Here is a 27309-nt window from a genome sequence, read left to right on the forward strand (position 1 = left end):
AAACAGTATTTACATTTTACTGTTCAAGCTTTTTCTGAAACAAGTTTATTGTGATAATTGTTTTAATAAATATTTATGTGTATTACATATATCTGATTAATATTGTTATAAAGAACTAAAATTCATTTTCATTCAAAGAAATTAAAAATACTATTTTCACACAAACATAACACAAAATAATTAAGAACTTCAACAATGCCCTGTTACTTGCTAGAACTACGGTGATTTTGGACTTCAGTTGAAACTGTTGACCAGAGAATAACCATCAGGTTGTATTACACAATTACTCTGTCTTCTGCTTCCCTCAAAGCAATTTTTACAATTACAAATGTGTAATAGTGTGGGGGGCCGGCAGTAGGGTGCACTGCCTACTAGAGAGTAGGGAGTAATGTAGAGAAATGACAGAAGTAGGCTTGCATTTCAGCTATGGGTACCAAAGATGGGTTAACCTGGATAAGCCAGAGGTTTCACTAAGGTTCGTGTCCCAAATAGTATCAGAGGCAATATCAGCATTTTGAGTCCTTTAAAAAAAATAACTTAAGATTCTGAAAAATAAAAATACAATGTGACTCCAAAAGGAGACGGGATGTGAGCTCTCACCGAAACAGCAGACATGGTATAAGCTATTCAAACAAATCTGATTGAATTTGTTGAGGAATTTCTGAAGACTGAGTGTGAGCTAGATGACAGAACTCAACTCTGTAAGCCATAGAAGGAAGGGGAATTCATTACTTTGACTGACACTCTTCCACAGGCATCCGCAAACATGATCAAGGAAGAGAGAGCAAGAGACCCGAGGATGTCACCTGAGAACAGTTACTGGAGGAAAGGTGCAGAGACTCACCTACATCCATCATCCCTGTATCCCTCATGGAACAAACCCGCAAATTCTAGAGGAAAGCCAGATATTGGGTCACTCTAAAAATATGAATAAGGATCTACTGCACTCAGGGAAAATACTGATCCTGGGAAAGATTCAGGAGAATATCCTCAGTGTAGACTGTTAAAGAATTCTATCATTAGCATCATTAGCAGAGGGGTAGGACCTCTGTGGAAGTAAGAGAAACGGGAAGAAGAGAAGTAAAGAGAACATACAAGAGCTATGGACCATCATGGAAGAGTCTAAAGAGAAGTAATTAAAATGCCAGTAGGATAAGAGAGGAAACAGGAGTAGAAAAAATAGTACAAAACATCGGAGATATTAGAGTTGGAAGTCCTTGTATTATATACAAAAGAACAAGACATATGAATGTTAAGTGTGACAAACTAAATTTGTATGTTGTAAATGATGGGGCAGCTATCAAAAAACATTTAAAATGTGATAAAAACAAACTAAAATGCAGACCAAATGAAGTCATAAAAATACTTAATGCATCTAAAATAAGGTATTTAAAGAGGAGAATAATGGCAAAAAAGAGGTATAAAATAGTAAAGAACTGAACTTAATATAGATTGCAATTAAACCATGTCAATAACTAATCAAATGTAAATGCTTTAAACATATTAATTAAAAGTCAATGAATGTCAACTTGGATAAAAACAAACAAGACAGGTATGTTTTCCTCAAGGCCAAATTAAAAAAAACAAGACATACTACATTGAAATTAAAAGGCTTTAAAAAATATATTCTGAGGCACTAAGTGAAAAGAAAGCCAGACTGAACATATTAATAATAAATCTGAATACGGACTAAGGAATGTTTTCCTGATGAGAAGGGAACATCACATAATGACACAGTTGAATTACAAGACATAATGATTCTGAATGTGTAATATACGTAAGGTGAACACATGAAATGTCTGAGGAAAAAAAATCAAATAGACCTAAATGGAGGAATAGACAAGCCCCCAATCATATAAGGAGATTTCACCAATCTTTTATGACCAATAAATAGAACAAATGACAGTAACGCATAAAGGGTATAGAAGATCTGAACAGTATAATCAGTTATGAAAAATATTTTCATAATTTACTTTAAAAGAATAGTCCAAAAAATAATAACAGAATAGGAGTTATTTTTAGGTACACATGAGACACATTCTGATCATAAACTACACCTTACCAAACTTAAACAAACTGAAATCACACAAAGCATTATTCAGAAACATAACAAAATGACATTAGAAATCAATAACGGAAGTAAAAACAAATACATGTAGAAATTAAAAAGAAAATCCAGCCAAAAATAAGCCTGGATTAAATAATTTCAAAGATGGTATTTTAAGTCAGTAGGGAAACAAAATTTGATGTCAGAATCCAATCTTATAAACACAGTGAAGGATTTAAATGTAAAAAGGTATACATTGGAAAGATGCAAAGTTTATTATTTTTGTGAGAAAGACTTTCTTAAAGAACATTAACAAAGTTACTTTAAAATAAAAATGGAAATGATGTAGTCAGAAAATACTTGTAAAACAATGTAGTATTACAAGATTAAAATAGTAATATTAAGCAGATTCTCACATTTTGTACATAGTATTATTTCATTATGCTAAAAGGTGTCTACAGTAAAAGTATGTTTATATGAGTATATATTTTGTATGAAAACGAGGTAGATTAGAAAATCATAAATCTCTAACTGCTAATAATTTTTACCTCATGATGCAGGTAGTGAATATAATTTGTGAACAGATGCCAACTCTCTTTATATACTTTCACTTATTAGTTTTTTTTTTCTGTTTACTATGACAATATTGTTAACATCTTCATAGAGGATACTTGCTATAGGACTGCAAATTATACTAGACGCTGCTAATATTGATCTCCCCCTCAAGAAGCCTCGGAAGCCCATAGGGTCACCACAAGCCCACAGGAGGGAAACTGCAACACCCCAGATCTGCACTGCCAGAGGGTAACAGACGTGACCAACATGAAAAAGCAAGGGAAGAAAACGATCCAAACAAACCTAGACTCTATAATAAGAGAATCCAGTGACAGCATGGTGGAAGAAATGCCAGAAAAGGAGTTCAGAACACACATCATTAAAATGATTCATGAAGCAAAAGATAAGGGAGTAAATGCAGTCAATGAATGATGACTCCAATAAGCAGTTGAAAGAGTAACTGCAGGAACCAAAAGATCATTTCAACAAAGAAAGATTCTCAAAAAAACCAAATGGAAATCCTTGAAATGAAGGAAACAATAAACCAAATAAAAAACTCGATGGAAAGCATCACCAAAAGACTAGACCACCTGGAAGACAGAACCTCAGACAATGAAGACAAAACATTCAATCTTGAAAACAAAGTTGGCCAAACAGGCTGGAGCAGTGAACTCCGACAACTGGGAGCCCCGTAAAGGAGGCTGCTCGGCACAGCACTGGGACTCGGAGCAACCACTGGGGCTCCGGCGGCTGCCCAGGGGAGGAGTGGCGAGGAGAGCTGTGTGGACTCAGGACACCGTGGCCTGCCCTGGGGAGGAGGAGGAGGAGCGTGGCCGCTTGGATTTGGAGTGACTGCACCAGAGCTACAGGTGGTTGCCAGAGGAGAAGCCGCGCGGCGAGCAGTTTGGACTCAGAATGACTGTTTCTGAACACTGGCGCCTGCCCTGAGGACGACGAGGAAGAGGAGCGTGGCTGCTTAGATTCAGAGTGACTACACCAGAGCTACAGGCGGTTGCCAGAGGAGAAGCTGCGTGGTGAGCTGTTTGGACTCAGACCACTTCTGAACCCCAGGGCCTGCCCGGAGGAGGAGGAGGAGGAGGAGGAGGAGGAGGAGGAGGAGCGCGGCGGGTCGTTTGGACTCGCAGTGACTGCATTAGAGCTCCAGGCGGCTGCTCAGAGGAGAAGGCGAGTGGTGAGTTGTTTGGACTTAAAGTGACAGCTCCTGAACACAGGGGGGCTGCCTGGAGGAGGAGCGTGGTGGGTCGCTTGGTCTTGAGTGGCCGCACCAGAGTTCCGGGCGGTTGCCCAGAGGACGGGTGCAGCGGGTCACGTGGATTCAGAGCCACTGAGAGCGACTGCTCCTGAACACCCGGGGGGTTATCTGGAGAAGGAGGAGGAACGGGGAGGGTCACTTCGACTCGGAGTGATTGATTGCCCAGGGCTACAGGTGGTTGGTGGGAGGAGGAGGCACGCAGTGAGTTTCTTGGACTCCTAGTGACCACACTGGAATACTGGGTGGCAGTCTGGAGGAAGAGGCGTGTGGCGGATCTCTGGGACTCAGAGCGATTGTACGGGGCCCCAGGTGGCTGCTCAGAGGAGGGGCCACATAGCCAGGCGATTAGGTGCAGAGCAGGGTCCCAGGATCTAGGAGGCTTCTTGGTGGAAGAGCCGCACAGAGAAAGGCTTAGGGCAGAGCGAAGGTTCCAGGCCTGCGGGCAGATTCTCTGAGGAGGGGCAGCCTAAGGAGATTCATCTGTGAAGGGTGAGGCTCCCAGGCCCAGGAGGTAGGGCCGGGCCCCTGGAAACTTTGCAGAGGAAGGCAGCCCAGCCCAGGCGGTAGCTGTAAATTGAGGGGAACCTCTAGGAGGGAACTGACCAGCGACACCTCCCCACCGGGTGAGTCTTCCCTGCCAGGTGAGGTTTCCCCACAAGGACGGTAAAACCAGACTCAGGCCCAAACAGGCCTTGCCTCAGCCCGCAGCCTAGGTCCCCTTTGGATGATCATTGGTCAACAAGTGGAGGCACCTCTGCCCACTAGCAGGGATTATACCCCACCTGAAGGCCACCACTCCAAGAGAGGCAGCTTCCTTGTGGAGCACCGCATTATCAACTTCCTCCAAGACTTCAGACTACTGAAGGCTAAGGGGGGATATATATAGAAATCTTCAGGGACATTGTAAGTCAATAGAGGAAATCTGCAATATCTCAGCGGTCCACTGATACCTGAACAATATGAGAAAACAAGGAAAGAAAATGCTGCAAACAAATCTAGATGTTACATCAATAAAACTCAATGACAGCATGGCAGAAGAAATGACAGAAAAGGAGTTCAGAATGTACATAATTAAAATGATCAGAGAAGCAAACGAGATGAAAGAGCAAATGCAAGCATTGAATGATCGCACCAATCGACAGTTAAAAGAGCAAATACAGGAAGCAAAAGATCATTTCAATAAAGAGTTAGAGATATTGAAAAAAAACCAAACAGAAATCCTTGACATGAAGGATACAATAAACCAAATTAAGAACTCCATAGAAAGCATATCCAATAGGATAGAACACCTGGAAGACAGAACCTCAGACATTGAAGACAAAATATTTAACCTTGAAAACAAAGTTGAACAAACAAAGAAGATGGTAAGAAATCATGAACAAAATCTACAAGAACTATGGGATATCATGAAAAAGCCAAATTTAAGAATTATTGGGATTGAGGAAGGCCTAGAGAAACAAGCCAAAGGAATGAACAATTTATTCAATGAAATAATATCAGAAAATTTCCCAAATCTGAAGAATGAAATGGAAAATCAAGTTCAAGAGGCTTATAGGACTCCAAATACACAAAATTACAACAGACCCACACTAAGGCACATTATAATGAAAATACCTAACATACAAAATAAAGACAGAATTTTAAAGGCTGTGAGAGAAAAGAACCAAATTACATTCAGGGGGAAACCAATACGCATATCAGCAGATTTTTCAATCCAGACCCTAAAAGCTAGAAGGGCCTGGAACAACATTTTTCAAGCCCTGAAAGAAAATGGATGCCAACCAAGAATCTTATACCCAGCAAAACTTACCTTCAAATTTGACAATGAAATAAAATCCTTCCATGATAAACAAAAGCTAAAAGAATTTACAAAAAGAGAGCCAGCATTACAGAACATTCTCAGCAAAATATTCCATGAAGAAGAGATGAAAAACAAAGAAGCAAATCAGCAAAGGGAGGAATTATCCTAAAGGAATTGTCAAATAAAGGAGGAAACAAATTGTGTCAAACAAATAAATAAATAAAATTTAAAAAATGAACCAAATGACTGGGAAACCAAATCATATCTCTATAATAACCCTGAATGTTAATGGCCTGAATTCATCAATCAAAAGACATAGACTGGCAGATTGGACTAAAAAGAAAGATCCAACAATATGTTGCCTGCAAGAGACTCACCTCATAGAAAAAGATACCCATAGACTAAAGGTGAAAGGATGGGGAAAAACATACCATGCACATGGACTCAGCAAAAAAGCTGGAGTATCCATCCTCATTTCCGATAATGTGGACTTCAAGCCAAAGTTAGTCAGAAGGGATAAAGAAGGTCATTTCATACTGCTTAAGGGAAGCATAAATCAGCAAGATATAACAATCATAAACATCTATGCCCCAAATAGTGGCTCATCCATGTATGTCAAACAAATCCTTCTCAATTTCAGAAATCAAATAGACCATAACACAATAATACTAGGTGATTTTAACACGCCTCTCTCACCACTGGACAGATCTTCCAGACAAAAATTGAACAAAGAAACCATAGATCTCAATAACACAATCAATAATTTAGACTTAACAGACATTTATAGAATATACCATCCAACCAAGAGCGAATACACTTTCTTCTCAGCAGCACATGGATCCTTCTCTAAAATAGACCATATATTATGCCACAAAGCTAATGTTAGCAAATACAAGAAGATAGAGACACTAGCATGTATTCTATCAGATCATAATGGATTGATGTTAGAAATAAATGAAAGAGTAAAACACAGAAACTATTCCAACATCTGGAGATTAAACAATATGCTATTATATGATGAATGGATAACAGAAGATATTAGGAAGGAAATTAAAAAATTCTTAGAGGTAAATGAGAACAAAGAAACATCATATCAAAATCTCTGGGACACTATGAAAGCAGTACTGAGAGGGAAATATATTTCATGGAGCGCATTTAATAAAAGAAATAAAACTCAACAAATAAATGACCTAACACTACAGCTCAAAGCCGTAGAAAAAGAAGAACAGAACAGCACCAAAAGTAGTAGAAGACAGGAAATAGTTAAACTCAGAGCTGAAATCAATGAAATTGAAACAAAAGAAACAATACAAAAAATTGACAAAATAAATAGTTGGTTCTTCGAAAAAATAAACAAAATTGATAAACCTTTAGCCACACTAACAAAGAGAAGATGAGAGAAAACCCAAATCACTAAAATTCGGAATGAACAAGGAAATATCACAACAGACACGAGTGAAATACAAAACATAATTAGAAGCTATTTTGAAAATCTATACTCCAACAAAATAGAAAATTTCGAAGACATCAACAGGTTTCTAGAGACATATGAATTGCCTAAACTTAACGAGGAGGACATACACAATTTAAATAGACCAATTTCAAGTACTGAAATAGAAGAAGTCATCAAAAGCCTACCAACAAAGAAAAGTCCAGGACCAGATGGGTTCTCAGCCTAGTTCTACAAAACCTTTAAAGAAGAGCTCATTCCAATACTTCTCAAAGTATTCCATAAAATAGAAGAGGAGGGAACCCTCCCAAACTCATTCTATGAAGCCAATATCACACTGATACCTAAACCAGACAGAGACTCATCAAGGGAAGAAAATTTCACACCAATGTCCTTAATGAACATCGACGCAAAAATTCTCAACAAAATTTTAGCAAATCGCATACAAAAACATATTAAAAAGATAGTGCACCATGATCAAGTGGGTTTCATCCCAGGGATGCAAGGTTGATTCAACATCAGGAAATCAATAAACGTAATTCACCATATTAATAGACTTAAAGTCAAGAATCACATGATTATTTCAATAGATGCAGAAAAAGCATTTGATAAAATACAGCACCTCTTCATGCTCAAAACCCTAGAAAAAATAGGGATAGTGGGAACATTCCTTAACATTGTAAAGGCCATTTATGCTAAGCCCATGGCTAATATCATTCTAAATGGTGAAAAACTGAAAGCATTCCCCCTAAAAACTGGAACAAGGTAGGGATGCCCTCTTTCACCACTTCTATTCAACATCGTTCTTGAGACTCTGGCCAGAGCAATTAGACAAACCAAAGAAATTAAAGGAATACGAATTGGAAAAGAAGAACTCAAACTATCCCTGTTTGCTGATGACATGATTATATATTTAGAGGAACCAGGAAATTCCACCAGAAAACTCTTAGAACTCATAAGTGAATTCAGTAAAGTAGCAGGTTACAAGATCAATGCCCATAAATCCAACGCATTTTTATACATAAGTGATGAATCTTCAGAAAGAGAAATTAGGAAAACTACCCCATTCACAATAGCCTCGAAAAAAATAAAATACTTGAGAATCAATCTCACAAAAGAGGTGAAAGACCTCTACAATGAGAACTATACAACACTAAAGAAAGAAATTAAAGAACACCTTAGAAGATGGAAAGATCTTCCATGTTCTTGGATAGGAAGAATTAATATTGTCAAAATGGCCATACTACCTAAAGTGCTATACAAATTCAATGCAATTCCAATTAAAATCCCAATTGTGTACCTTACAGGAATAGAGCAAGCAATTATGAAATTCATCTGGAAGAATAAGAAACCCAGAATAGCTAAAGCAATCCTTAGCAGAAGAGTGAAACAGGGGGTATTGCAATACCAGATCTTCAACTCTACTACAAAGCAACAGTAACAAAAACGGCATGGTATTGGTACCAAAATAGAAAGGTAGATCAATGGTACAGAATAGAGGACATGGACACAAACCCAAATAAATACAATTTTCTCATACTAGACAAAGGTGCCAAAAATATGCAATGGAGAAACAATAGCCTCTTCAACAAATGGTGCTGGGAGAATTGGAAATCCATATGCAACAGAATGAAACTAAACCCATATCTCTCACCATGCACGAAACTAAACTCAAAATGGATTAAGGACCTCGGAATCAGACCAGAGACCCTGCAGATTATAGAAGAAAAAGTAGGTCCAAATCTTCACCTTGTTGGTCTAGGATCAGACTTCCTTAACAGGACTCCCCTAGCACAAGAAATAAAAGCTAGAATCAACCACTGGGATAGATTCAAACTAAAAAGCTTTCTCTCAGCAAAGGAAACTATCAGCAATGTGAAGAAAGAGCCTACAGAGTGGGAGAATATCTTTGCCAATCATACTTCAGATAGAGCACTAATCTCCAGAATCTATAAAGAACTCAAAAAACTCTACACCAAGAATGCAAATAATCCAATCAGCAAATGGGCTAAGGAAATGTATAGATGCTTCACAGCAGAAGATCTACAAGCAATCAACAAACATATGGAAAAATGTTCAACATCTCTAGTAATAAGAGAAATGCAAATCAAAACCACCCTAAGATTCCATCTCACCCCAATTAGAATGGCGATTATCAAGAATACGAGCAACAACAGGTGTTGGCGAGGATGTGGGGAGAAAGGTACACTCATACATTGCTGGTGGGGCTGCAAATTAGTGCAACCACTCTGGAAAGCAGTGTGGAGATTCCTTAGAAAACTTGGAATGGACCCTCCACTTGACCCAGCTATCCCACTCCTTGGCCTATACCCAAAGGACTTAAAATCAGCATACTACAGAGACACAGCCACATCAATGTTCATAGCTGCTCAATTCACAATAGCCAGACTGTGGAACCAACCTATATGCCCTTCAATTGATGAGTGGATAAAGAAACTGTGGTATATATATACAATGGAATATTACTCAGCCATAAAGAATGATAAAATTATGGCATTTGCAGGCAAATGGATGAAATTGGAGAATATCATGCTAAGTGAGATAAGCCAATCTCAAAAAGCCAAAGGACGAATGATATCGCTAATAAGTGGAGGATGACACATAATGGGGGGGAGGGAAGGGTTAGTGTTAGGGTTAGAGTTAGGGTTAGGGAGGGGGGCAAGTATGGAGGAAGGAAGTACTGTATAGAGGGTAAAGAGGGGTGGGAGGGGTGGGGGGAAGGGAAAAAATAACAGAATGAATCAAACAACATTACTCTCTGTAAATTTATGATTACACAAATGGTATGCCTTTACGCCATGTACAAGCAGAGAAACAACATGTATCCCATTTGTTTAAAAAAAAAAAAAAAAAAAAAAAACAAAGTTGGCCAAACAGAGAAGATGGTAATAAATCATGAAGGAAACCTCCAAGAACTATGGGACATCATGAAAAGACCAAATCTAAGAATTATCGGGATTGAGGAAGGCACAGAGACACAAATCAAAGGAATGAACAACCCATTCAATGAAATAATATCAGAAAATTTCCCAAACCTGAAGAATGAAATGGAAAATCAAATACAAGAGGCCTAAAGAGCACCAAATGCACAATCACAACATATTCACACCAAGGCACACTATAATAAAAATGCCTTACACACAAAATTAAGATAGAATTTTGAAGGCCGCGAGAGAGAAGCAGATTACACACAGGGGAAAAACCAATAAGGATATCAGCAGATTTCTTAGCCCAGACCCTAAAAGCTAGAAGGGCCTGGAACAACACACCTCAAGTCCTGAAAAGAACATGGTTGCCAACCAAGAATCCCATACCCAGCAAAACCAACCTTCATATTTGAACACGAAATAAAATCCTTCCATGATAAACAAAAATCAAAGAAACCTATCAATAGAAAGCCTGCACTACAGAATATTCCCAGCAGAGTATTCCATGAGGAAGAAATGAAAAACAACAATGTAGGTCAGCAAAGGGAGGAACCACCTCAAAGGAAAAAAAAAAAAAAATCAAAGGAGAAACCAAGTCAAGTCAAAAACCAAAAATAAGCCCAAATGACTGGAAATACAAATCAGATCTCAACAACAACCCTGGATGTTAATGGCCTAAACTCATCAATCAAAAGACAAAGACTGGCAGACTGTATTAAAAAGAAAGACCCAACAACATGCTGCCCCCAAGAGACTCATCTCACAGAAAACGACATCAAAAGACTAAAAGTGAAAGGGGACTCTTAACACAAAAATATTCTCCAATAAAATGTGGACCCCAAATTCTCTCTCTTGGAAGCAGTTGTGTTTATCTGCCCACATCACAATAATGCACTGCCAAGGACACCAAAAAGGCAATTCCTGCATACCCAGGGAAATGCATTACCAGACAAATGTGCTTTAAAATATTTCAAAAGTGGTTCTAATTCTTCGAACTCAAACTGACATTCAAGCGCATCCTGCACAGAAACTGAAAAGGAATGGACAAATCAATGGTGATAGATTACAGAACATTGTGTAGTGTTTATTTGCTTTTATTTATAGGTTTCCCTTTGGTTTTAGCTATCACCTCTTGATGATTTCAAGACACCCATTATCCCAACATTCAGGGAGTCTTTGCACTACTCACGGTAGCACTGGTGAAACTTTGACAAGATTGCACTTATGTTTTAACAGACTGAATATGTATGAAATATTGGAATGTAATGTAAAATTTTCTTTTATTTTTCTACACAGATGTCTTCTCTTAGGTTCTTCACTACTGTATTTTGGGGAGCTGGTGGTATTTCCTTTTATATTAGGTTCAGGTTCCTGTTTAAAAGCATTCTGAATATCCTAGATGGTCATATTTTGAAAGTCAGGCATTCATTTTATTGAAAACAGAATGTAATAAATTTGCCAATCTTTCATTCATACCATGAGAATCAATCTACTTAATGTTCCTAAAATTTCCAATACTAATAGCAATTTCTATCATTTGAAATAAAATACTTTCTAATTCTAAAATTTCCAATACTAGTTATAATTTCCAGTGTTTGGAATAATATAGTTCCTAAAGACGAGAGGTTAATCAAAGTTTGGTTCCTGGCAGATCCAGTTCAATAATTTCCTAGTACACAATGATATAACAAACAATTTTATTGTAATATGTCATTCACTTAGTATCTTTATTTTATAATCATACTTTTAGTAAAATAGAAGTACATAATTGAATTTAGTGTGAAATATATTATTTTGATAAAATTAAAATATCCATAGATTAAGACAATACCTTAGTAATACTAAAGTATATAATTAAATTTTGTGATAGAGTTACAAATTCTACCTAATAAAAGAAAATGTCAGATGTCTCAGTAATTAGAACAACTAAAATAAGCAACGATCTGTATCTTTCAATTTACTGTGTAAAATAAGAAAATTTATCTTCAAACTTCTTAAACCTTTGTTATCAAAAGATAAAGTTCTCTGCTATACCTAGAAGGCTCCTAATTGCATTAAAATGGGACATTATTTTTAAGCCATCTGATTCCAAATTCAATCTTCCTCTCAATGTGAAGACAGCATGACATAAAGAGAGCAATATCTTAGTAAGAAATTAGAATGTGCTCATTTTCCCTAGGGGTTTAAGTAATTCCATCATTTTCTCTGACTGAGAACATTTGGTGCATAAGAAAGCAACAATACAACATTATCATAATCTGAGTCAGACTGTTAATCTGAGGATTTTTGCATATGATGCTGATGTTCTTCTGAAGCTTTCCGAATTGAAAAATAAAAATGAGTACAATATCACTTTGAAAAAAGTAGATATTCTGCATTGCATTCATAGTTTTTAAAAACACTGGGTATTATATTTCTCCTATTTAACTTCTGAAGATTTAATCAATAGAAGCAAATCAAAGTATATAAATTATAATAGCTATAAAATAAAATTATTCAACAAAAACTCAAACAAGTATTTTCAAGGTAATGATAAATAGAATCAGAGCTACACAGCTTCATTTATTTCAACTTCTTATTCTAAAACCCCTTTTAAGACTTTTTTTTATCTGAGTCATTTTCTATGGTCATTTATTTGTGTTTCAGTTTACTTTAAAATCTATCTGAACAAAACATAGTTCAGAGGTCTGATATCTTTTACAAAATGAAGACAAATTGATAAAACTAATGGTAAACTTTATCAGCTTGATTAATTTCTTTAAAAGCTATGAGATTATCACCCTTCTTTTTCAAGCCATTTTTAACTATGAAATAATTACACTAAGATTCAAATAAAAAGCAGTTTGAGGGGCAATGGTTTGGGTAATTCTCTATATGAAATCTGTGACAAAATTTGTGTAACTGCTAGGCACAGTGGCACACGTCTGGAATCCCAACAGTTTGGGGATTGAGGCAGGAAGAGCCTGAGTTGGAAACCAGCCTCAACAACTTAGTGAAGCCCTAAATAACTTATCAAGACTCTATTGCAAAATAAAAATTAAGAAGGGCTGGGTATGTGGCTCATTGGTTAAATGCCCCAGGTTCAATTCCTGGTACCGAAAAAGAAATAAAACAGAAAAAAAAAAAAAAAATTATGGTTAACTAAAAATCTCACATTCATGCCATATTGTGTTTGAGAGCTATGAATAACTCCTAAACCAAATATTAGGAAAAAAATATTATTTGGGGGATATTTTACTTTCCTAGCAGAGCAATATGTTGTTTAACTAATGTAAAATATGTAGTAATTCTGCTCTGATGACCAATGTATGAGGTTAACGATAATTTTTTAAAAAGGCAGTATACCCTAAAAGTGGAATATGAAATCATATGGTTTAAGAATACACAGGTTTTGGGAGACACTTGGACTAATTCTTTTTAACAATCTTGTATTAAGAGTAGAAAAATTAAGTTAGAGAGTATATCACCCATTCTGCATATGGTTTAATATTCCACTTTTAGGATATACTGCCTTTTTAAAAAGCAAGACATCTTTCCATAGAAGTGGCAAGTCTTGAACTTTTTAATCCAACCTGCTACTGTCACAATGCTGTGCTCCAGAAAACTGCATGTGATTTCAAGATCATGAGAAAGCAGCTAGCTACAGGCCTCTTGTCACTCTTTTGAAACTAGTATAATGTCTAGATAACAATGTGTGTTAAGATTTATTAACTTATTCATTATACAAAGTGCTTTTGAGTCCATATCATGTGACAACAGTTTTCCAGTAGTTGGGGATTGCAGAGTGAAATCCATTTCTGAATTCTTAAAGCTTACACAGTATTTTGAAGAAAAAGAAAGTAATGCAGTAAAGATTATCAAGTAGTAATATAGGCTAGGAAGGGAAGCCAAGTAGCATCATGAGGAGGCTAAGGCTGAGTGTGGGTGGTAGTGTTTACGTGGAGAAGTAGAAAGGAGACTCTGAGAAATTAATGGAAGAGGTAAGGGAGTGAGTCATAGAGGTTCCTGGATGCAGTGTTCTGAAACCTGTAAACAGTGAATATGAAGCAAGTTCCTCTACTATGAGGAAATACATTCATCAGAAAGTCCTATTACACCCTCAAGAATACTCAGCTTTCAGCAGACAATCAAAATTAAAAGCGACATTTGAATTAATTCCTCTTAGCAATCTGGTGCAGGAGTCTAAAAGAATAAGTTGGAGAGTATATCACCCATTCTGCATTTAGTTTAGCTATCATTAGAAGCTACATAGAAAGTATATAAATACTAAGGATGATAGTACACTGCTGGGTTATTAGGTAAGGATACAGGAAAACAAAGGATGTTAAGGCTTAATTTGTATTTTAAATCATTATAACTGGGCAGTAAACAGATAAAAACTATGTGCTACTGATGGGAAGAAAATAATTTACATTAACACATCACAGACTAACTTACAAATATAATTGTGAATTTTCAGGTAACTTGTATTGGATTGTGTCTTGGGTTGAATTAGTTTTTTTGTAGTTCCAAATTTGCTGATTCATAAGTTTCACCCTAACATGTGCTTTCCTGCTCAACAGCAATTGATGAGAAATTGGCTCTTCTTTTGGCCAATGTTTGCAGCCAGCTATTCTCGAATGTACCTTTGAGTCTTTGTTGCTCCATGTATTGCACTGGAAAATATCACATGTGAAAGGCTTTGTTTGAAGTGAGGTAAAGGCTGGTTATTTTAGGTTATTTAAGGATAAGAACTATTGAAAAGGAGACGTGTGCAAAATTCATCCCTTCTCCATTTCTCTCCTACATGGCAAAGTGTTTGGTACCAGCTCATATTTCCTTTCAGTCATTCATTCATTTCTTACTGTATGCTAACTTATATAATTAGATAATCAGGTAAAAGTTTTGATCAATATTTTCTAAGAAACTATAGAAAAAGTAGTTTCCATTTATTCTAATGTCATAGAAAGTGAGGTCTGTAATAGTTTCAGATAGTATAGCAAAAAGCTAATTATTTTAATGAAAATTACATTAGTAACTTAAATATCATTGGAGGGACAAATTCATTAAATGACAACCATCTATCTCAAAGGGAATATTGTACATGGTAAACAATGAGTATTGACTGTTATGCATACTTCATTGCACAACCAAAACAAACAAATATTTTGACTTCTTTTTTTGCATATTTGCCCCTACTTTTATAGTCCTGATACTTAACAGATAAAAACCTCAAATACTTTGTTCATGATGTCCAATAAGTTAGAGATTGGTATTATGAGATGACTATCTTCAGCTTCTTATTTTAATTATTATTTAAAATGATATCATTCTATTCACAGAGTATCAATAACAAAAATGATTTTTTAAAAATCTAAAAAAAATCAATAGAATTAAATGAAAAAAAAACCATGATTTTTTCCTCTAATCTGTTCTTGAGATATACTGTCACATTTCTCTATTAAATCCAAAGTAGGTTTATCAGTATAGGGAAGATATTCTGACTCCCCCAAATACAGCGAGTTCCATCATCATGGTCAACTTCAACCTGTAATTCTTTGTTCAGTCAGATGGGAGGTGCAGTCTACAGACAAGTAAGTACAGATTGGTATGGAGATTTCACAGGAGTGTACATTTGTGCATAAATGTGCTATTATTTTGGAATTCCAGATGGTATTAGCAAATTAGATAATAAAAATCTCTTAAGAAAAGTTGGTAAGTTGCATTCCTATTGACTCAGAATTCAGAGATAAACAAATGCTTATATAAATTTTTATTTGCAGAAATTAAAAAATTAATATTTTGAAAATTGTTTTCAGTGCTATGGATTGAGCCCAAGGATACTTCACCACTGAGCCACATCCCAAGACCTTTCTAGTTTTTATTTTGAAACAGGGTCTTGGTAAATTGCTTAGAGCCTTAAGTTGCTCAGTCTGGCCTCACACTTGTGAACCTCTTGCCTCAGACTCCTGAGTTGCTAGGATTTCATGCCTGTGCCACTGTACCCAGTTCAAAAGTCCTTTTTTATGAAGAATAACTGTAATGCTTTAACAATCAAATGTATTACTTAAATGAACTCTGGCATTTAAATTATAATGAACTGTTTTAATACTGTTCAAGGAAACAATGATTTTAGTGTTATTAGCTTTTTATATAATGCAACATATGCTGTTATTATATTTGGGTATATTTTTCCTAAGTTAATATAAGTGTACTGATCCTATTAACAAGAATTCCATTTGATATTTACAATTTGAAAAAATATAAATTTGCCTCTCACCTAATTAAATAATTCAGATGAATTTTATTTCAAGAGTAATGGATTTTTTTACATTTTATTTTCCAGTTTTATTGAGATATAGTTTACAAACTTAAATTGTATATATTTAAGGTGCACAATGTGATTTTTTTTAGAAATACATACCACACATTGTGAAATGATTACCACAATAAAGCTAATTAACATGTCCATCACCTCTCCTAATTGTTGCACACTTGTGTGGTGAGAATATTTAAAATCTCTCTCAGCAAATATCATGTATACAATGTAGTATTATTAACTATATATTATTAAATCCAGAACTTACTTATTCTGAATAACTGAACATTTTTATCCTTTGACAAGCATCTCCCTTTTTCCCCTACTTCCTCAAAACCACCTATCGACTCTCTAGGACCATGAGATCAAATATTTTAGATTTCACATAAAGTGGGATCAAGCAGTATTTATGTTTCTGTGGCTTGCTCATGTTTTTAATAAACTAAAAATAAATTTGTAAGATCTACAAATAATTTCTAAGATCTTTTGGTACTTTAAAATCTTTACCTAATTCAGATTAACTTAGTCACTGGGTATTCCTTCACTGATGTCTAATATAATAGCTAGATCCTTTCATAAAAATTTAAAACACTAAAGCATGCTTTTAAATTCATATACTATTTTGCCTCTTATTTTTATGGCTTATCTGAAAAGTTTATATACTTGAGTTTGTTAATAAGCACGTTCATTTTTGCCATGTTAAAAAGATATATTATAAAGGAGCATATGGCTATAAAAGAGTATGAATGTATATTCATAAACTTGGCTAATCTATTGCAAAATGCTGATGCATAACAGTTTATAATCATCCACCTCATAGTTTTCTCTACAAAGTAGTTACTGTAATTAACAATTATATACACATATATGACTCTCTAGCAAAACAACTTAATATGAAAAATATTTTCTTAAAAATATAATTTTGTCCTAAAATAAAATATCTAAGCCTACTAAAATGTGTGAGATAACGCCTAAGTAAATTTAAATATTATAAGATTCAGCAAAAACATTATTTGTCTTGGTCAGTTGTGGAGAACAGTGACAGGATGGAAGAGCAGTGACTGAGAGTGGGGGTCTCTGATGAACTCATGGCTGTGGTATACCTGGTGTCTGGGTATGTTTCTGTGCAAGGGCACAGGATGGCTAGCTTCTGTGGCCATGCCCTGCATGAAGAGGCTCTGTGCAGGAGTCCTATCAGCTCTGACCTTGATCTCAGGCACACAGCTCCAGAGGAAAGAAGGAATTCTCATGCTAGACAACCACAATATTTCACCAGCTCTGTTTTTCTGGTTCCTACCCGCTTTACAGTAACTTTAAACAATGGATTTTCTTGAAAGTTACACAAAGCTCCTAACACTGCACTTTGCAACTGTGTATTGCAACTGTGGAAAAGCTACATAGATGTCCTAGTTTCTATAACTTTCCTGAATACAAAGAATAATGCATAATCTTTAACCTGATAATGAGACATACATAAATAAAGATTGCTGGCATAATTCTTCAGATCTGCATCTCCATCAGAGAGTAGGCTCCACCTGTTCCCAGCTTCATCTTCAAAATCTGTGTTCATGAATCTCTATTTTCCAATCTCCTTCGCCCCTTGCCAGACCAGAGAGTTTGGTCGTGCTATTCTGGACATATTCTGGACAGTCAGTTATAGTTAATATCTTAATGGCTTGTTTATAAGATTCAAAAAATAATATTAAATCTTAACCTGATGCAGAACTAAAATTTTATTTTTTTCTGTTGAAATGACACGATTTTCTTGGAATCTTGGTCTGCTCTGAATGAGATCACAAAGTAAGGTTGATTTTGCTTTCTGTTTTATGTGACTGAAAGGCAAATATTTTGTATTGGCATATTTCCTTGCATTTTATGTTGACTTCATCATATCCTTAATTATTAAAACATAATAACATGCAAATTCTCCTCATTGTCATATCAAAAAATAAAATCAAAACCCAATTCTAGGAGTTTATACAAGAGATACAAGTATAAGTGATAAAGATTGGCAACAAATGACAGCAAGACATCAGGGAAATGTGATAAGCTGGAATGGAAGAATGGTAATACTACTATCAACCAGGGTAAAATGTGCTGGAAAGCAGAAAGTAGGATACAATATAACAAAATAGAATGATAAGCCCATTCATTAATAGGAGAGAAATAAATCTATGTATACTACAAAATAGAGTAGCTAACATGTGAAACAAAATCTACTGAAAATGACAGAGGGACCTGTTTATATATAACTATAATGGAAACTGTCAATATACCTTTTTCAGAATTAAACACGTAAGAATATACATTTCAGACGTGTTTTGTTTTGCTTTATTTACTGTACAAAATCTTTTCACCTAATATTCTATGTTCAAATTAAATTTAAAAGAAAATATAATAATGTATTCACAAGAATACAAAAGTTAAAAAGAATAATGATACTTTTTCTAGTGGGATGCAGGTAAAGATTAACTCCGTACCTTGCTGGCAAAAATTTGAAATGCCTTAAGCTGGCAACACATATTATCAATTGTAGTTCAAAATGCATTTGCACTTTGATGTATTACTTCCACTCATGGAAATAAGAGCATACAGATTGCAGCATAAATTTTCACAGAGAAAATAATGGAAATGGTGCATAATCATTCCCAGGGTACTCATTGACTGATTTAATTATAGCCACAGGATATAGTATATTGGTAGCTTCTTTGCTTCATTCATTCATTAATTTTTATTTAGCAAATAAATGTCATTTATTATATTTATTTAGTAAATAAAATTCGCTATTATTTCTATTTAGTAAATATTATGTATTAAACTCTATTCCAGGCTCCTTCAATACAATGATGAATAAAGATCTCTGACTTCATTGAATTTACAGTAATCTAGTAGACCGGGGGGGAGAGAAAAATAGAAAATAAAAATAACAAATTACCATCATGCTCAATAGTGATAAGTGCTTTGAATTAAAAATAAATATGAAAAGTAGAGGAGTAATGTGATGTGGATGGGTTGATTCTCAAATTAAATATGGAGGATTCAGTGAAGGATTCACTCAAACATGTCCAGATGAGGAGGTGAGAGATCCAGCCCTTTCTTGTCTATGGACTTGTCATGCTGATTCTAATAACTAACTCCTGTGGAAATTCACTCCTAGTTAGCCTCCTAGTTAGTGTTAAGTAGTACAAATAATTCTGTGGCCCATTTTTCCCTTTACTCTCCAAAGATTATCAACTCCAGAGGAGTTTCTTGTAATGAATTCACCATCTTAAGGGAGTCTTATGATATTTTTGGGAGAAAAAGCCAGAAAAGAAAATAATATTTAGGAATGCATACAATTAATAGGCACTTTGCTAAGTGGTCTACAAATTATCCTTTGATCTATCTCCAAATCTAGGAAGCAAATTAGTCCAAACTCAAGCTCAAAGGAGAAATTTGATACCATGCCATATTCAAGCATGACTCTTGGGGACACAGGTATGAACTTCATTATTAGTTTTAAATTAGGACATAAGTTTCTGGAAGAAATCTCCCCATACTTCATATATTTTTTTCAGATTAAATATAACAGTATTCTTAGTTATTATTTCTATGAAATAAATGCAGGCTGAGATTCATTAAAATATTTATAGCTGCTAAAAATTTCAATCAATAAATTCAAGACAGAGCTGAGAAACTCTCCCACAAGAACAGGATAGTACTATAACCTCTTTCGGAAATTCACAAGAGGAAATGTATATGTAGTCATCACACTTTTGAAGACCATTATTATATCTAAATGCAATAGTTTAATTGCACTGCTATACTAAATTATTTTAGAATACAAATGAGATTCATAATTACAAACGTTTAGGATTATAGAAAATCCCTAAATGGGAGTAAAGAAACTGTGGTATAAATACATAATGGAATATTACTCAGTCATGAAGATGAATAAAATTATGGCATTGCAGGTAAATGGCTGGAATGGGAAAGTATCATGCTAAGTGAAGTAAGCCAATCCCCCAAAAAACAAAAGCCTAATGTTTTCTCTGATAAGTGAATGGTGATACATAATGGAGGGAGAGGGGTAAGGGAAGAATGGAAGAACGTTGGATTTGTGTAGAGGGAAATGAGGGGGGCCAAGGGGTAGGAAAAATAATGGAATGAGACAGACAAACATCATTACCCTATATACATGTATGGGTACACAAACCATGTGACTCTATATTGTGTACAATCAGAGAAATTAAAAGTTGTACCCTATTTGTGTACAGTGAATCAAAAAAAGAATAAAAGAAAGAAAATCCCTAAATGGGAAGAAAGCAAACAAACAAGGCAGTTTAGAGAACATAGTTTATAAATGATTGTGCTGTTTCACTGTAGGAGTTTTCTAATCTCCATTTTGAGGGTTTCAAGTGAGAGTGTACAATTGTGTCTCTCACCATAAACAATGAAGTTCACATCCTTGGCACTCCTTTGTCAGTTAAGAAATGTAGCTCATAACTGATGCCCTATCCCTCTTTCTTGCCTTTTAGGGAGATTATTTTGATTTGAAAGATTCAGTCCATGTTTCAATACCCTTTTCATATACATTATGTAAAACAAGTATTTATAGAACTGAAAATAATTCTTAAATGAAAAATTCATAAAATTATTCATAACAGGTGTCCTAATTCAATTTGCCATTTTTATTTCTGAGGATTTGGAGGAATTATACAGATGACAAGATTCCAGTCAGAGTCATATACTCTCATTTTGCTTCAGTGTTTTGCTTATTTGATTTGCAAATATTCAGTCTTTTCTACTAATCCATTTTGCACTGAGACAAATTAAGATACCAGCAACGCACTCTTGAAAAGAATATTTGGGGGATTTCAACTGTGTTTTTTCAATGTCTACTCCAAAATTCTTACTTCTATTTCCCATGCTGTTATACTTTCTATCACTTTGACACAATACTGAAAAATGCTTCGATTCTTAATTTTTAACTGGAATCTAAACGCTTTCTGAAGAGACATCCTCTTTTCCATCAATCAGAGTTGGTTCAAATGCCTTATTTTCTTACAAAATACTGAAGAAAAACTTGGAAGTGACACAGCCATGTTCTGAGTTTTGTTCAACATTTAGTGAAGGAGAGATATTGAAATGTCTGATTTGGTCTAAGGGATTCATTAGATATAAATCCTCATCTCAAAGAATAGCACTGATCAAATTTAGAAATCTTACTGCTTCTCTCAGGCCTCAGTAATGTTTTCGTCTTCTTGTTTTGGCTTCCACTTTCGTGAAGGGCCTTGAACCAATCGCGCAATCTGTTCGCCACTTCCCTGAATTCCAGGTCACTGCAGGCTAAAAACAAAGGGAAACATCACAAATCTTCAAAAAGAGTTCAGCAGAATGTCAATGCTATTTCTCCAATTATTCCAACAGCCAGTGGAAGGTAACCGTAAGTAAAAGAAAAAAAGAATTAACACAAGGACCAATTGTGATTCAGTTATTTTCAATACTAAACCTCAATACGTGTTTCAAGCATAAGATGTAATTTAGCAGTAACATCTTATTTGATAAAAGAATATTGTTGTTTCTTACACATTTTTATTGGTGCATTATAGTTGTACATATTGATGGTTCCTCCTCATAGGATACTTGGTTTGAGAATTCTTATTGTGAACATCACAAAAAATTGAGCCTTAATATTTATGTGATCAATAGGTCATGGGAAGGTGGTATGGCATCTGAGAAAATGAAGGTTTCAAAATCCAAAATGAATATTATACATTTATAATTGACCATTCCTGTAATAATATGTTATGATTTAGAATTCCTTGTTAGGATACTCAATATATGTTAAAATTCATTAACTAATACTGTTTCTATTTAGTTTAATCTAATGTTTTTAAACAGAGAAAAATAAGAGAATGCTGTCATTAAAAAGAGACTGCAAAATGTTTGAGAAAATAGCACCATATTTTTGTTGTAAAAAGTAAAGTGTTAGCAAATATTGACATTTGGAACTAAAGAAAAAATTGTCTATTTTAAGAATTATTATTTACCAATAATTACTTAAAATAGAACATGATAAGCCACACCAAGACGTAGTGTGTATGTGACTAATGCTAAAATGAGGTAGAAAAATTCAAGAATTTGGTAATAAAATGCTTTGAAATATATTTAAGATCATTTATTTACCTCACTTAGAGGACACTGTATATTGCAGACCTATATTTAATGCATGTTGCAATAAGTAAATGATTTTCTCAACTGCTAAGTATTCTGAACAAATACAGTTCTTGCTCATTTTGTTGAAAATAATTCATGCAATAATGTTATAGCATGTTACATTATATTTAATAAATTGCCTTCTAATATGATATATGGTATACATATAACACAAGTTAATGGTTTCTAATACAATAAAGACAATTTCTTAGCACTTGAAGGCAACAAGACCCCACATTTAAAAGACCCTGTGTAGCAATTGGCAAATAAGGAATTTCAGAATATTGGAGTCCAAAAATAAGATATTTTCATGGGGGATGTTAACATTTTTTTTTCATAAATCAAGAATGAGGAATCAGAATGCCACAATCATGCAGGCAGCATGATCATGGAAAGATTATTTCCTATTTCAAAGCAAGAAAAATCAAGCAAACTAGAGATCTGAAAACCAAAGCTGAAAAATGAACCACACATTTCATCTTTTTCCAGAAAGTTACTGGAAGATATGCTACACCAAAGACAAAGTCATAAAGTGGGTGACGGAGACAAGTAGATAAAAGGGAGAACTGAGAGAGGAAAAGCCTTTGTAGGAAGATGGGAAGGGGAGTTCCAGGCCAAATGTGTGCCAAGTGCAGAGGCAGACGCCAGGAGGTCTGAAATTTCCTGGCCTGGGAAAAAGCAATGTACAAAAATGCATAACTCTTTTCATACAGAGAAAACACTATAGTGAAAGGCAAAGAAAATATGAATTGTATCAATGATTGACAGTGATGAGGTCATAAAAGTTATGCTCCTAATATGAATATCTATACCCCAGCCTTTTTGGCAAGGGCCTTCTGCTCGGGAAGATCTTAGGAAACAAAAATCCTACTCAAATGGGGGAATTTACATATCTATACACTTTTTAATATGCAACACATATCTCTGGAAGAATATATATGAAGCTGGTAAAACTAGCTCCTCTTAAGGGGTCTAGGTTAGAGGGAGAAAACTGTATAAGGGAATTCTAATTTGGTCACTCATCTCTTTTGCCTTTGAATTGTGTGCTATGTGACTGTATGGACATTAAAAATAAACAGAACCTGAAAACTTTAAAAAAAATAATTAGAAATGCACATAAACCACCACCCAACATCTCTTTTCTTTAAATTTCATCCTGAAGTGTACTATATGTATTCAAGCATATTCATTTAAATTGTTCAATATCATTTACTCAGTCACACCCAGCAAACAGCAAAGTTTGACCCAACAAGATATCTGCTAAAGGTTGCAAAATATTTTATTCGATAGATTAGTACAAAGTATTTCACTATATTCTAAAAATCTGAGTGTAGTGATGGTACTTACTATGTAAGTACAATGGAATGATTCTGAAATCTCATGAGTTTTGAAATTAATTGATAATAAATATAGTAGCATTTTAAATAATTTACCAAATTAGAGATCCTAAACCAGTATTGACTATAGTACCAGACTTTTAGTCTCAATATATATATAGAGAGAGACTAAATATTCTAATAAAGTTGAAATATTTTTGAAATTAATAATTTTAATAATTATAATTAATGAAATAATGATAAATAAAATGAAAAACTGATAACAGTGTATACTTACAGTGATATTTACATGTGTTAATTCATTTAATCATTATAAAATTATATTGTTTCCACCCTAAAGTATTAGGAAACTGAGGTATAGAGAACTGAATGAATAATTTGAGGTCTGACAGATAAGTGGCAAAGCCAAGTTTTGAATCCATAAATTGGACTACAGCATCCAAAGTCTTAACCCCAACAAAAAAATCACCTCAGAAATCTCAGAGGAAATGAACAAAGCAGCAAGTGTCAATTTAGAACAAAAAAAAAGTCAAGAATTGCCTCCTTGAAAGCTTATAAACTTCATTTCATAAGTGATGATTATAAGGATATGAGCTGATCACCACTGCAGGGAGATTTGATGTTAGCAAAACACATTTTCAAAAGACCATATAAAGCTTATAGGATGTAATTATATCTCTCTGAATTTGAAGAAATCACAAGTCTTCAGGTCCAGTGTTTAAAACTAATTATAAACAGAGCAGAGATCTCAGGGAGCAGTGAACTTCTGTCCATGCCACCACAGTCCCCAGTCGCTGATAAGCCCCCATCCCACTGGAACCAGTCAGAGGTCCCCTACAGGTTTCTGACAGCAGCAGTGAGTTCCTAGCGTTCTTTTCCAGAAGAAACCAATTGATATTATTTTCTTCCTATTTCCAAAAGGTCTCTCACACAAATTTATTCTTCTAGAAATAATATCTTGCATTTATATAGCATGAAATACTTTTTAATGAGGTTTCAAATTTGATTTTAATAAAAAGCCTGGAAGGTTAGGGAGAGGATTCTTATCTTTATTTTTAATAGCTGTGGAAGCTAGGACACAGAAGTTTAAATGACTGCTTTCCATTTTATAGCCAGTAGTGAACTAAAACAGTGCTTGGTACTCATTAATCTAATTAAATTTGTAGTTAGGAATGAATAACAGAAATAACAAATCATGCTAACATAATAATAAATATGATTTTAAATTAAAATTGAATAAGTTAAAAGTTGTGTTTCGACCCAGGGTTGTACAGTTGTAGCCAATTATTAACAAAAGCCTGATGTCATTTAAAGCAAAAGATGAGTACAAAAAGACTTCATAATTTTTTAAAATTATATAATTTTATTTTTATGTACATATGTTTTTGTAGAGTAGAGGAATAGGGATAAAGCAAAAATACAAAAAAATCTCTAGAAAACAAAATAAAAACAAGGAAGGGAGAACAGAAAATTTATAAAAGAAAAGAAAGGAGCAATGGAGGATTACTTAAGAAGTCTAATATCTGACATGGAAATTTTTTGTTTTTGTTTTGTTTTTGTGGTACTGAGGATCGAACAACACAGGGGCAGCCTTCTTCTGAGCTACATCTCCAGCCCTGTTTATTATTCTGTTTTGAGACAAGGTCTCACTAAGATGTCCAGGCTGGGCTTGTACTTGTGATCTTCCTGCCTCAGCCTCCTGAGTTGCTAGAATTAGAGACATGTGCTACCACACCTGACTGAAAACACCCACCCACACACACACACACACACACACACACACACACACACACATACACTCACACACACACACACATACACACACACACAGACCATCTTTTAAAATATACAACATGAATTAGAGAAGATCACAAAATTTTCAGGAAAAAGAAACTAAACATTTAACAAGCCAAAAAACATCTACAAAAGACTATCAGTTCTGTATCCCAGTAGTCATTAGCTATGAAGGATTAGAGATGATAACAAAGCAAGCCTTCAAAATTCTAAGGGAACTAATTTTAATCTTGCATTTCAAATCTACTCAATTATCAATCAAATAGGCCAGAATAAAGGCATTTCCAGATAGGCAAGAAATCAGAGATTTTGCATTCTAGATCACCATGATAATGGACTAAAACAAAATGATAGAGGAAATGAAGAAAAATAAAGACTTGAAATTCATTAAACAGTGACCCACTTAAGAAGTACTGAGAGGTGAAGAACTCAAACTAGCTGTGTAGTGTACAAAGACATGGTAAGCTGATAGGAAGCTCAGGGACAAATCTAGTAGGCAGCAGGGAGAGTGACTTGGCACAATAGTGTCTGATGATCAGCTTGTAAAAATTTGTACTCATAAAGGCAGTGGGAATATGAAATGGTAGAATGCATTTAAAATGGAAAGTAGTTAACACTCCATTTAGGGAGACAAAAAAGTGCATTCACATGAGGTACTTAGTATAAATCTTACTTTTCTGTGAAAAATATTTCCATCATCATGAAATTGTAAAAGGTTTGGACATGCATTTTGATCCTCCATATGAAGAATTCCAATAAGACTTGATGGTTATGGAATATAATATCAAGACTTGATGGTTATGTAATGTAATATAAGTGCTATCAATTTTGTCAATAAGTGTCCAGCTCTGGCTGCAAGAGATAGAAAAGTGAAAGTGAAAACATGAATAGTGAGAAGAGGTTATGCACATGACTTCACTTTACAAAAGACAGGAGGCTTGAGGTACTGGAAATGTGAGTAGGGGTTTTCAGTTTTATACAAATCATTTTTTGTTTGTTTTGCTCATAAGTTTTCACTGTTCAAATTACAGATGTAATCAGTGGAAATCAAGAACAGTCATATAACAATACTGGAAAGAGAGAGGAAAATGAAATATATTTCCATTCATCAAACCAGAAAATCTAAAGTAATATTTGAAGTTGGTAGTCATAAGAATTTAGTCACTTGAACAGTAGTTACAATCACATTTTGGTGAAGACACAGTCACAACCCATGCTTTAATATTCCCATTTGATGACACTAAGGTATTGTTCTCAACTTCTGAGTCTATGCATAGATTACTTTCAACTCAGTCTCAATGTCCGCGGAGTTCATCCATTGCATAGAGTCTCTGATGTAAAATGTCACCTAAGCGCATTACTCTAGAAGTTAGTACCAAAATAAAAGCAAATCTTTTCAAGGAAAAAAAAAAAAAATGACTAGTCAGGTAAGAAAAACCTGCACCATTTGAAAATGATTAGCTCTGTGACCTAGGAGAGCATGCATGGGAACGAGGAGAGCATCATGGCTGTCCTTATAACTCTTTCTAATCCTTTGAATTAATTAGTGGTAGAATCATCTGTGCTCCAAACATAACTTGTGGGAAGCCATCCTTATCCAGCAGAATG

At 34.8% G+C, this 27309-nt stretch overlaps 1 protein-coding gene across 3 annotated transcripts in view; it reads right to left on the reverse strand.

The window, feature by feature from the left end:
• Positions 1-27309, reverse strand: part of SPOCK3 (SPARC (osteonectin), cwcv and kazal like domains proteoglycan 3) — a 483732-nt gene that overhangs the window by 7296 nt on the left and 449127 nt on the right. For all 3 annotated transcript variants that reach the window (XM_079142958.1, XM_079142957.1, XM_079142959.1), the window contains one exon: positions 21581-21700. In XM_079142958.1, the coding sequence (XP_078999084.1) occupies positions 21581-21700 (120 nt within the window). The remainder of the gene's footprint in view (positions 1-21580; positions 21701-27309) is intronic.

The sequence above is a fragment of the Sciurus vulgaris genome (genome assembly GCF_902686455.1).
Source record: "Sciurus vulgaris genome assembly, chromosome: 5".
NCBI lineage: Eukaryota > Metazoa > Chordata > Mammalia > Rodentia > Sciuridae > Sciurus > Sciurus vulgaris.